At 48.5% G+C, this 12832-nt stretch overlaps 1 protein-coding gene across 1 annotated transcript in view; it reads left to right on the forward strand.

Moving 5' to 3' along the window:
* Window positions 1-481: 481 nt before the first annotated feature.
* Window positions 482-12832, forward strand: part of LOC140414958 (protein lin-28 homolog A-like) — a 104436-nt gene continuing 92085 nt past the window's right edge. Inside the window, exon 1 of the mRNA XM_072501019.1 lies at window positions 482-566. Coding sequence (XP_072357120.1) covers window positions 497-566 — 70 coding nt within the window. The 5' untranslated portion in view covers window positions 482-496. The remainder of the gene's footprint in view (window positions 567-12832) is intronic.

The raw sequence follows: 12832 nt of genomic DNA on the forward strand, positions 1-12832 counted from the left end.
TCTGAATGTTTGATACACACGAGACACTAATCGATTTTACTCATCTCACTAACTGACCCCCAGTGAGTCAGGGACTGTTTAAGGCCGGGGCTCCATAGCCCGGAGCTGACACTCACGCTTAAATAAACCCCTCTGTTCCATTAATACATCAGTCCCCCGCCTCCCCCCACCCCACACAACTCTACATTCACTTGATAAAAGTCAAAAGGCAAGAAACTCGGGAACAAGACGAAATCTAAATACATCCACCTCGTTTCTGCCGTTGGGGCAACCCGATATGTTAGGTGGTTAATTTGGAAAGGAGAGTATTAGATTTTCTGGTGTTTTTAATGGGTCGTTTTACTGTGGTTTTAAAAATATATGTCACACTTTAGTCGGATCTTTAAGTAGTAAAACCATTGACCCTGTGAAGTTAGATCCGTTTGTTACAATCACATCTAATTTTCCTCTCCTAGATTTCAGTTTCATTGTTGGGGGGTTAGTCTTGCACACATTGATGGACACAATCCAGCGTTTCCTCGTTTTACAGAGCTCCCTCACTTCTCGTGGTTCTAATCTTGGACGAGGTGAGATTGAGATTCAAACTTTTTTCAAGACATATTTGCTCGATGCCTGGGAGGTCCTGAGATATAAAAGGAATGTGCCGTGAAGGGGGCCATAATTGCAAATGACCTCGGCTGAGACAGACCGGCCTATTTGACCACCTTGCAGCCATATTAACCCGGGTGAGAGTCTCCCTCTCTTTGCCCCTCTCTCTCAACTCGCTCATCCATTATTCTATTGACAGGTAGGTTTGTGCAGTCATTGGCTCGTGTTAGGTTAGGATGGGGTCGGCATGTGGATTATCAGGGAGAATCTAGTAACAAGTGTGTGTATTTCTACATGGGTGTTTGAGTGAATGTTTGTATATGTGTGTGTATGCGAGTGTATTTGAGAGTGAATGTGTGTGAGTGAGACAAGGATAGGGGTGTGTGAGACAGAAGTGTGTGTTTGTGTGTGCGTGTGAGTGCGTATGTGAGTGAGTGCGTGTTTGTGTGGTTATGTGTGAGCCAGGGACAGCGCGTGAGTGAGGCAGAGTGAATGTGTGTGTGAGTGCGTGTGAATTTATGTGTGAGACAGGGACAGTGTGTGTGAGAGAGACAGAGTGAGAGTGTGTGTTTGTGTGTGAGATAGGGACAGTGTGTGTGAGACACAATGAGAGTGTGTTTGTGTGTGATAGGGACAGTGTGTGAGAGAGACAGGGAGAGTGTGTTTGTGTGTGAGATAGGGACAGTGTGTGAGCGAGACAGTGAGAGTGTGTTTGTGTGTGAGATAGGGACAGTGTGTGAGCGAGACAGTGAGAGTGTGTTTGTGTGTGAGATAGGGACAGTGTGTGAGCGAGACAGTGAGAGTGTGTTTGTGTGAGATAGGGACAGTGTGTGTGAGAGACAGTGAGAGTGTGTTTGTGTGTGAGATAGGGACAGTGTGTGAGCGAGACAGTGAGAGTGTGTTTGTGTGTGAGATAGGGACAGTGTGTGAGCGAGACAGTGAGAGTGTGTTTGTGTGAGATAGGGACAGTGTGTGTGAGAGACAGTGAGAGTGTGTTTGTGTGTGAGATAGGGACAGTGTGTGAGAGAGACAGGGAGAGTGTGTTTGTGTGTGAGATAGGGACAGTGTGAGAGAGACAGTGAGAGTGTGTTTGTGTGTGAGATAGGGACAGTGTGTGTGAGAGACACGGAGAGTGTGTTTGTGTGTGAGATAGGGACAGTGTGTGAGCGAGACAGTGAGAGTGTGTTTGTGTGTGAGATAGGGACAGTGTGTGAGCGAGACAGTGAGAGTGTGTTTGTGTGTGAGATAGGGACAGTGTGTGAGAGACACGGAGAGTGTGTTTGTGTGTGATAGGGACAGTGTGTGAGAGACAGTGAGAGTGTGTTTGTGTGTGAGATAGGGACAGTGTGTGAGCGAGACAGTGAGAGTGTGTTTGTGTGTGATAGGGACAGTGTGTGTGAGAGACAGTGAGAGTGTGTTTGTGTGTGAGATAGGGACAGTGTGTGAGCGAGACAGTGAGAGTGTGTTTGTGTGTGAGATAGGGACAGTGTGTGAGCGAGACAGTGAGAGTGTGTTTGTGTGTGAGATAGGGACAGTGTGTGAGCGAGACAGGGAGAGTGTGTTTGTGTGTGAGATAGGGACAGTGTGAGAAAGACAGTGAGAGTGTGTTTGTGTGTGAGATAGGGACAGTGTGTGTGAGAGACAGTGAGAGTGTGTTTGTGTGTGAGATAGGGACAGTGTGTGAGAGAGACAGTGAGAGTGTGTTTGTGTGAGATAGGGACAGTGTGTGAGAGAGACAGGGAGAGTGTGTTTGTGTGTGATAGGGACAGTGTGTGAGAGACAGTGAGAGTGTGTTTGTGTGTGAGATAGGGACAGTGTGTGAGAGAGACAGTGAGAGTGTGTTTGTGTGAGATAGGGACAGTGTGTGAGAGAGACAGGGAGAGTGTGTTTGTGTGTGATAGGGACAGTGTGTGAGAGACAGTGAGAGTGTGTTTGTGTGTGAGATAGGGACAGTGTGTGAGCGAGACAGTGAGAGTGTGTTTGTGTGTGAGATAGGGACAGTGTGTGAGAGAGACAGTGAGAGTGTGTTTGTGTGAGATAGGGACAGTGTGTGAGAGAGACAGGGAGAGTGTGTTTGTGTGTGATAGGGACAGTGTGTGAGAGACAGTGAGAGTGTGTTTGTGTGTGAGATAGGGACAGTGTGTGAGCGAGACAGTGAGAGTGTGTTTGTGTGAGATAGGGACAGTGTGTGAGCGAGACAGTGAGAGTGTGTTTGTGTGTGAGATAGGGACAGTGTGTGAGCGAGACAGTGAGAGTGTGTTTGTGTGTGAGATAGGGACAGTGTGAGAGAGACAGTGAGAGTGTGTTTGTGTGTGAGATAGGGACAGTGTGTGAGCGAGACAGTGAGAGTGTGTTTGTGTGTGATAGGGACAGTGTGAGAGCGAGACAGGGAGAGTGTGTTTGTGTGTGAGATAGGGACAGTGTGTGAGCGAGACAGTGAGAGTGTGTTTGTGTGTGATAGGGACAGTGTGAGAAAGACAGTGAGAGTGTGATTGTGTGTGAGATAGGGACAGTGTGTGTGAGAGTGTGTTTGTGTGAGATAGGGACAGTGTGTGAGAGACAGTGAGAGTGTGTTTGTGTGTGAGATAGGGACAGTGTGTGTGAGAGACAGTGAGAGTGTTTGTGTGTGAGATAGGGACAGTGTGTGAGAGAGACAGGGAGAGTGTGTTTGTGTGTGAGATGGGGACAGTGTGTGAGAGAGACAGTGAGAGTGTGTTTGTGTGTGAGATAGGGACAGTGTGTGTGAGAGACAGGGAGAGTGTGTTTGTGTGTGAGATAGGGACAGTGTGAGAGAGACAGTGAGAGTGTGTTTGTGTGTGAGATAGGGACAGTGTGAGAAAGACAGTGAGAGTGTGTTTGTGTGTGAGATAGGGACAGTGTGTGTGAGAGTGTGTTTGTGTGTGAGATAGGGACAGTGTGTGTGAGAGACAGTGAGAGTGTGTTTGTGTGTGAGATAGGGACAGTGTGTGGGAGACAGTGAGAGTGTGTTTGTGTGTGAGATAGGGACAGTGTGTGTGAGAGACAGTGAGAGTGTGTTTGTGTGTGAGATAGGGACAGTGTGTGAGAGACAGTGAGAGTGTGTTTGTGTGTGAGATAGGGACAGTGTGTGTGAGAGACAGTGAGAGTGTGTTTGTGTGTGAGATAGGGACAGTGTGAGAGAGAGACAGTGAGAGTGTGTTTGTGTGTGAGATAGGGACAGTGTGTGAGCGAGACAGGGAGAGTGTGTTTGTGTGTGAGATAGGGACAGTGTGAGAAAGACAGTGAGAGTGTGTTTGTGTGTGAGATAGGGACAGTGTGTGTGAGACAGTGAGAGTGTGTTTGTGTGTGAGATAGGGACAGTGTGTGAGAGAGACAGGGAGAGTGTGTTTGTGTGTGAGATAGGGACAGTGTGAGAAAGACAGGGAGAGTGTGTTTGTGTGTGTGATAGGGACAGTGTGTGAGCGAGACAGTGAGAGTGTGTTTGTGTGTGAGATGGGGACAGTGTGTGAGCGAGACAGTGAGAGTGTGTTTGTGTGTGAGATAGGGACAGTGTGTGTGAGAGACAGTGAGAGTGTGTTTGTGTGTGAGATAGGGACAGTGTGAGAGAGAGACAGTGAGAGTGTGTTTGTGTGTGAGATAGGGACAGTGTGTGAGAGACAATGAGAGTGTGTTTGTGTGTGAGATAGGGACAGTGTGTGTGAGAGAGACAGTGAGAGTGTGTTTGTGTGTGAGATAGGGACAGTGTGTGAGAGAGACAGTGAGAGTGTGTTTGTGTGAGATAGGGACAGTGTGTGAGAGAGACACGGAGAGTGTGTTTGTGTGTGATAGGGACAGTGTGTGAGAGAGACAGTGAGAGTGTGTTTGTGTGTGAGATAGGGACAGTGTGTGTGAGACAGTGAGAGTGTGTTTGTGTGTGAGATAGGGACAGTGTGTGAGCGAGACAGTGAGAGTGTGTTTGTGTGTGAGATAGGGACAGTGTGAGAGAGACAGTGAGAGTGTGTTTGTGTGAGATAGGGACAGTGTGTGAGAGAGACAGTGAGAGTGTGTTTGTGTGTGAGATAGGGACAGTGTGAGAGAGACAGTGAGAGTGTGTTTGTGTGAGATAGGGACAGTGTGTGAGAGAGACAGGGAGAGTGTGTTTGTGTGTGAGATAGGGACAGTGTGTGAGCGAGACAGTGAGAGTGTGTTTGTGTGTGAGATAGGGACAGTGTGTGTGAGAGACAGTGAGAGTGTTTGTGTGTGTGATAGGGACAGTGTGTGTGAGAGACAGTGAGAGTGTGTTTGTGTGTGAGATAGGGACAGTGTGTGAGCGAGACAGTGAGAGTGTGTTTGTGTGTGAGATAGGGACAGTGTGTGAGCGAGACAGTGAGAGTGTGTTTGTGTGTGAGATAGGGACAGTGTGTGAGAGAGACAGGGAGAGTGTGTTTGTGTGAGATAGGGACAGTGTGTGTGAGAGACACGGAGAGTGTGTTTGTGTGAGATAGGGACAGTGTGTGAGAGACAGTGAGAGTGTGTTTGTGTGAGATAGGGACAGTGTGTGTGAGACAGTGAGAGTGTGTTTGTGTGTGAGATAGGGACAGTGTGTGAGAGAGACAGGGAGAGTGTGTTTGTGTGAGATAGGGACAGTGTGTGTGAGACACAATGAGAGTGTGTTTGTGTGTGAGATAGGGACAGTGTGAGAGAGAGACAGTGAGAGTGTGTTTGTGTGTGAGATAGGGACAGTGTGTGTGAGACAGTGAGAGTGTGTTTGTGTGTGAGATAGGGACAGTGTGTGAGAGAGACAGTGAGAGTGTGTTTGTGTGTGAGATAGGGATAGTGTGTGAGAGAGACAGGGAGAGTGTGTTTGTGTGTGAGATAGGGACAGTGTGTGAGCGAGACAGTGAGAGTGTGTTTGTGTGAGATAGGGACAGTGTGAGAGCGAGACAGTGAGAGTGTGTTTGTGTGTGAGATAGGGACAGTGTGTGAGAGAGACAGGGAGAGTGTGTTTGTGTGAGATAGGGACAGTGTGTGTGAGAGACACGGAGAGTGTGTTTGTGTGAGATAGGGACAGTGTGAGAGAGACAGTGAGAGTGTGTTTGTGTGTGAGATAGGGACAGTGTGTGAGAGACAGTGAGAGTGTGTTTGTGTGTGATAGGGACAGTGTGTGAGAGACAGTGAGAGTGTGTTTGTGTGTGAGATAGGGACAGTGTGTGAGCGAGACAGTGAGAGTGTGTTTCTGTGTGAGATAGGGACAGTGTGTGTGAGAGACAGTGAGAGTGTGTTTGTGTGAGATAGGGACAGTGTGTGAGCGAGACAGTGAGAGTGTGTTTGTGTGTGAGATAGGGACAGTGTGTGTGAGAGACAGTGAGAGTGTGTTTGTGTGTGAGATAGGGACAGTGTGTGAGAGAGACAGGGAGAGTGTGTTTGTGTGAGATAGGGACAGTGTGTGAGAGAGACACGGAGAGTGTGTTTGTGTGAGATAGGGACAGTGTGTGAGCGACAGTGAGAGTGTGTTTGTGTGTGAGATAGGGACAGTGTGTGTGAGAGACAGTGAGAGTGTGTTTGTGTGAGATAGGGACAGTGTGTGTGAGAGACAGTGAGAGTGTGTTTGTGTGAGATAGGGACAGTGTGTGAGAGAGACAGGGAGAGTGTGTTTGTGTGAGATAGGGACAGTGTGTGTGAGAGACAGGGAGAGTGTGTTTGTGTGAGATAGGGACAGTGTGTGAGAGAGACAGGGAGAGTGTGTTTGTGTGAGATAGGGACAGTGTGTGAGAGAGACAGTGAGAGTGTGTTTGTGTGAGATAGGGACAGTGTGTGAGAGAGACAGTGAGAGTGTGTTTGTGTGAGATAGGGACAGTGTGTGTGAGAGACAGGGAGAGTGTGTTTGTGTGTGAGATAGGGACAGTGTGTGAGAGACAGTGAGAGTGTGTTTGTGTGAGATAGGGACAGTGTGTGAGAGAGACAGGGAGAGTGTGTTTGTGTGAGATAGGGACAGTGTGTGAGAGAGACAGTGAGAGTGTGTTTGTGTGAGATAGGGACAGTGTGTGAGAGAGACAGTGAGAGTGTGTTTGTGTGAGATAGGGACAGTGTGTGAGAGAGACAGTGAGAGTGTGTTTGTGTGAGATAGGGACAGTGTGTGAGAGAGACAGGGAGAGTGTGTTTGTGTGAGATAGGGACAGTGTGTGTGAGAGACAGGGAGAGTGTGTTTGTGTGTGATAGGGACAGTGTGTGAGCGAGACAGTGAGAGTGTGTTTGTGTGTGAGATAGGGACAGTGTGTGTGAGAGACAGGGAGAGTGTGTTTGTGTGTGTGATTGGGACAGTGTGTGAGCGAGACAGTGAGAGTGTGTTTGTGTGTGAGATAGGGACAGTGTGTGAGAGACAGGGAGAGTGTGTTTGTGTGAGATAGGGACAGTGTGTGAGAGAGACAGTGAGAGTGTGTTTGTGTGAGATAGGGACAGTGTGTGTGAGAGACAGTGAGAGTGTGTTTGTGTGAGATAGGGACAGTGTGTGAGAGAGACAGGGAGAGTGTGTTTGTGTGAGATAGGGACAGTGTGTGTGAGAGACAGGGAGAGTGTGTTTGTGTGTGATAGGGACAGTGTGTGAGCGACAGTGAGAGTGTGTTTGTGTGTGAGATAGGGACAGTGTGTGAGAGAGACAGGGAGAGTGTGTTTGTGTGTGATAGGGACAGTGTGTGAGCGAGACAGTGAGAGTGTGTTTGTGTGTGAGATAGGGACAGTGTGTGAGAGAGACAGTGAGAGTGTGTTTGTGTGAGATAGGGACAGTGTGTGTGAGAGACAGTGAGAGTGTGTTTGTGTGTGATAGGGACAGTGTGTGTGAGAGACAGTGAGAGTGTGTTTGTGTGAGATAGGGACAGTGTGTGAGCGAGACAGTGAGAGTGTGTTTGTGTGTGATAGGGACAGTGTGTGAGCGAGACAGGGAGAGTGTGTTTGTGTGAGATAGGGACAGTGTGTGAGCGAGACAGTGAGAGTGTGTTTGTGTGAGATAGGGACAGTGTGTGAGAGAGACAGGGAGAGTGTGTTTGTGTGTGAGATAGGGACAGTGTGTGTGAGAGACAGTGAGAGTGTGTTTGTGTGAGATAGGGACAGTGTGAGAGAGAGACAGTGAGAGTGTGTTTGTGTGTGAGATAGGGACAGTGTGTGAGAGAGACAGTGAGAGTGTGTTTGTGTGTGATAGGGACAGTGTGAGAGAGAGACAGTGAGAGTGTGTTTGTGTGTGAGATAGGGACAGTGTGTGTGAGAGACAGTGAGAGTGTGTTTGTGTGATAGGGACAGTGTGTGTGAGACAGTGAGAGTGTGTTTGTGTGTGAGATAGGGACAGTGTGTGAGCGAGACAGTGAGAGTGTGTTTGTGTGAGATAGGGACAGTGTGTGAGAGAGACAGGGAGAGTGTGTTTGTGTGAGATAGGGACAGTGTGTGTGAGAGACAGTGAGAGTGTGTTTGTGTGTGAGATAGGGACAGTGTGTGTGAGACAGTGAGAGTGTGTTTGTGTGTGAGATAGGGACAGTGTGTGAGCGAGACAGTGAGAGTGTGTTTGTGTGTGAGATAGGGACAGTGTGTGAGAGAGACAGTGAGAGTGTGTTTGTGTGAGATAGGGACAGTGTGTGTGAGAGACAGTGAGAGTGTTTGTGTGTGTGATAGGGACAGTGTGTGAGAGAGACAGTGAGAGTGTTTGTGTGTGTGATAGGGACAGTGTGTGAGAGAGACAGTGAGAGTGTGTTTGTGTGATAGGGACAGTGTGTGTGAGACAGTGAGAGTGTGTTTGTGTGATAGGGACAGTGTGTGTGAGAGACAGTGAGAGTGTTTGTGTGTGTGATAGGGACAGTGTGTGAGAGAGACAGTGAGAGTGTGTTTGTGTGATAGGGACAGTGTGTGTGAGACAGTGAGAGTGTGTTTGTGTGTGAGATAGGGACAGTGTGTGAGCGAGACAGTGAGAGTGTGTTTGTGTGTGAGATAGGGACAGTGTGTGAGAGAGACAGGGAGAGTGTGTTTGTGTGTGTGATAGGGACAGTGTGTGAGAGAGACAGGGAGAGTGTGTTTGTGTGTGAGATAGGGACAGTGTGTGTGAGACAGTGAGAGTGTGTTTGTGTGTGTGATAGGGACAGTGTGTGTGAGAGACAGTGAGAGTGTTTGTGTGTGTGATAGGGACAGTGTGTGAGAGAGACAGGGAGAGTGTGTTTGTGTGTGAGATAGGGACAGTGTGTGAGAGAGACAGTGAGAGTGTGTTTGTGTGAGATAGGGACAGTGTGTGTGAGAGACAGGGAGAGTGTGTTTGTGTGTGATAGGGACAGTGTGTGAGCGAGACAGTGAGAGTGTGTATGTGTGTGATAGGGACAGTGTGTGAGCGAGACAGTGAGAGTGTGTTTGTGTGTGAGATAGGGACAGTGTGTGTGAGACAGTGAGAGTGTGTTTGTGTGTGAGATAGGGACAGTGTGTGTGAGAGACAGTGAGAGTGTGTTTGTGTGTGATAGGGACAGTGTGTGAGCGAGACAGTGAGAGTGTGTTTGTGTGTGATAGGGACAGTGTGTGAGCGAGACAGTGAGAGTGTGTTTGTGTGTGAGATAGGGACAGTGTGTGTGAGACAGTGAGAGTGTGTTTGTGTGTGAGATAGGGACAGTGTGTGAGAGAGACAGGGAGAGTGTGTTTGTGTGTGAGATAGGGACAGTGTGTGTGAGACAGTGAGAGTGTGTTTGTGTGAGATAGGGACAGTGTGTGTGAGACAGTGAGAGTGTGTTTGTGTGAGATAGGGACAGTGTGTGTGAGACAGTGAGAGTGTGTTTGTGTGTGAGATAGGGACAGTGTGTGAGCGAGACAGTGAGAGTGTGTTTGTGTGTGAGATAGGGACAGTGTGTGTGAGACAGTGAGAGTGTGTTTGTGTGTGAGATAGGGACAGTGTGTGTGAGACAGTGAGAGTGTGTTTGTGTGAGATAGGGACAGTGTGTGTGAGACAGTGAGAGTGTGTTTGTGTGTGAGATAGGGACAGTGTGTGTGAGAGACAGTGAGAGTGTGTTTGTGTGTGAGATAGGGACAGTGTGTGTGAGAGACAGGGAGAGTGTGTTTGTGTGAGATAGGGACAGTGTGTGTGAGACAGTGAGAGTGTGTTTGTGTGTGAGATAGGGACAGTGTGTGTGAGAGAGACACGGAGAGTGTGTTTGTGTGTGATAGGGACAGTGTGTGAGCGAGACAGTGAGAGTGTGTTTGTGTGTGAGATAGGGACAGTGTGTGTGAGAGACAGTGAGAGTGTGTTTGTGTGTGAGATAGGGACAGTGTGTGAGAGAGACAGGGAGAGTGTGTTTGTTTGAGATAGGGACAGTGTGTGTGAGAGAGACACGGAGAGTGTGTTTGTGTGTGAGATAGGGACAGTGTGTGTGAGAGACAGGGAGAGTGTGTTTGTGTGTGATAGGGACAGTGTGTGAGCGAGACAGTGAGAGTGTGTTTGTGTGTGAGATAGGGACAGTGTGTGAGAGAGACAGGGAGAGTGTGTTTGTGTGTGAGATAGGGACAGTGTGTGTGAGAGACAGTGAGAGTGTGTTTGTGTGAGATAGGGACAGTGTGTGTGAGAGACAGGGAGAGTGTGTTTGTGTGTGATAGGGACAGTGTGTGTGAGAGACAGGGAGAGTGTGTTTGTGTGTGATAGGGACAGTGTGTGAGCGAGACAGTGAGAGTGTGTTTGTGTGTGAGATAGGGACAGTGTGTGTGAGAGACAGTGAGAGTGTGTTTGTGTGAGATAGGGACAGTGTGTGAGAGAGACAGGGAGAGTGTGTTGTGTGTGAGATAGGGACAGTGTGTGTGAGAGACAGTGAGAGTGTGTTTGTGTGAGATAGGGACAGTGTGTGAGCGAGACAGGGAGAGTGTGTTTGTGTGTGATAGGGACAGTGTGTGAGCGAGACAGTGAGAGTGTGTTTGTGTGTGAGATAGGGACAGTGTGTGTGAGACAGTGAGAGTGTGTTTGTGTGTGATTGGGACAGTGTGTGAGCGAGACAGTGAGAGTGTGTTTGTGTGTGAGATAGGGACAGTGTGTGTGAGAGACAGTGAGAGTGTGTTTGTGTGAGATAGGGACAGTGTGTGTGAGAGACAGTGAGAGTGTGTTTGTGTGTGAGATAGGGACAGTGTGTGTGAGACACAATGAGAGTGTGTTTGTGTGAGATAGGGACAGTGTGTGTGAGAGACAGTGAGAGTGTGTTTGTGTGTGAGATAGGGACAGTGTGTGAGAGAGACAGTGAGAGTGTGTTTGTGTGAGATAGGGACAGTGTGTGTGAGAGACAGTGAGAGTGTGTTTGTGTGTGAGATAGGGACAGTGTGTGTGAGAGACAGTGAGAGTGTGTTTGTGTGAGATAGGAACAGTGTGTGTGAGAGACAGTGAGAGTGTGTTTGTGTGTGAGATAGGGACAGTGTGTGTGAGAGACAGTGAGAGTGTGTTTGTGTGAGATAGGGACAGTGTGTGTGAGAGACAGTGAGAGTGTGTTTGTGTGTGAGATAGGGACAGTGTGTGTGAGACACAATGAGAGTGTGTTTGTGTGAGATAGGGACAGTGTGTGTGAGAGACAGTGAGAGTGTGTTTGTGTGAGATAGGGACAGTGTGTGTGAGAGACAGTGAGAGTGTGTTTGTGTGTGAGATAGGGACAGTGTGTGTGAGAGACAGTGAGAGTGTGTTTGTGTGAGATAGGGACAGTGTGTGTGAGAGACAGTGAGAGTGTGTTTGTGTGAGATAGGGACAGTGTGTGTGAGAGACAGTGAGAGTGTGTTTGTGTGTGAGATAGGGACAGTGTGTGAGAGAGACAGGGAGAGTGTGTTTGTGTGTGAGATAGGGACAGTGTGTGAGAGAGACAGTGAGAGTGTGTTTGTGTGAGATAGGGACAGTGTGTGTGAGAGACAGGGAGAGTGTGTTTGTGTGTGAGATAGGGACAGTGTGTGTGAGAGACAGTGAGAGTGTGTTTGTGTGAGATAGGGACAGTGTGTGTGAGAGACAGTGAGAGTGTGTTTGTGTGTGAGATAGGGACAGTGTGTGAGAGAGACAGGGAGAGTGTGTTTGTGTGTGAGATAGGGACAGTGTGTGAGAGAGACAGTGAGAGTGTGTTTGTGTGAGATAGGGACAGTGTGTGTGAGAGACAGGGAGAGTGTGTTTGTGTGTGAGATAGGGACAGTGTGTGAGAGACAGTGAGAGTGTGTTTGTGTGAGATAGGGACAGTGTGTGAGCGAGACAGTGAGAGTGTGTTTGTGTGTGAGATAGGGACAGTGTGTGTGAGACAGTGAGAGTGTGTTTGTGTGTGAGATAGGGACAGTGTGTGAGAGAGACAGGGAGAGTGTGTTTGTGTGTGAGATGGGGACAGTGTGTGAGAGAGACAGTGAGAGTGTGTTTGTGTGTGAGATAGGGACAGTGTGTGAGAGACAGTGAGAGTGTGTTTGTGTGTGAGATAGGGACAGTGTGTGAGCGAGACAGTGAGAGTGTGTTTGTGTGAGATAGGGACAGTGTGTGTGAGAGACAGTGAGAGTGTGTTTGTGTGTGAGATAGGGACAGTGTGTGAGAGACAGTGAGAGTGTGTTTGTGTGTGAGATAGGGACAGTGTGTGTGAGAGACAGGGAGAGTGTGTTTGTGTGTGAGATAGGGACAGTGTGTGAGAGAGACAGGGAGAGTGTGTTTGTGTGTGAGATAGGGACAGTGTGTGAGAGAGACAGGGAGAGTGTGTTTGTGTGTGAGATAGGGACAGTGTGTGAGAGACAGTGAGAGTGTGTTTGTGTGTGAGATAGGGACAGTGTGTGAGAGAGACAGTGAGAGTGTGTTTGTGTGTGAGATAGGGACAGTGTGTGTGAGAGACAGGGAGAGTGTGTTTGTGTGTGAGATAGGGACAGTGTGTGAGAGAGACAGGGAGAGTGTGTTTGTGTGTGAGATAGGGACAGTGTGTGAGAGAGACAGGGAGAGTGTGTTTGTGTGTGAGATAGGGACAGTGTGTGTGAGAGACAGTGAGAGTGTGTTTGTGTGTGAGATAGGGACAGTGTGTGAGAGACAGTGAGAGTGTGTTTGTGTGTGAGATAGGGACAGTGTGTGAGAAAGACAGTGAGAGTGTGTTTGTGTGAGATAGGGACAGTGTGTGAGAGAGACAGGGAGAGTGTGTTTGTGTGTGAGATAGGGACAGTGTGTGAGAGAGACAGGGAGAGTGTGTTTGTGTGTGATAGGGACAGTGTGTGAGCGAGACAGTGAGAGTGTGTTTGTGTGTGAGATAGGGACAGTGTGTGAGAGAGACAGGGAGAGTGTGTTTGTGTGAGATAG

This window comes from Scyliorhinus torazame, chromosome 1, assembly GCF_047496885.1.
Source record: "Scyliorhinus torazame isolate Kashiwa2021f chromosome 1, sScyTor2.1, whole genome shotgun sequence".
Lineage (NCBI taxonomy): Eukaryota > Metazoa > Chordata > Chondrichthyes > Carcharhiniformes > Scyliorhinidae > Scyliorhinus > Scyliorhinus torazame.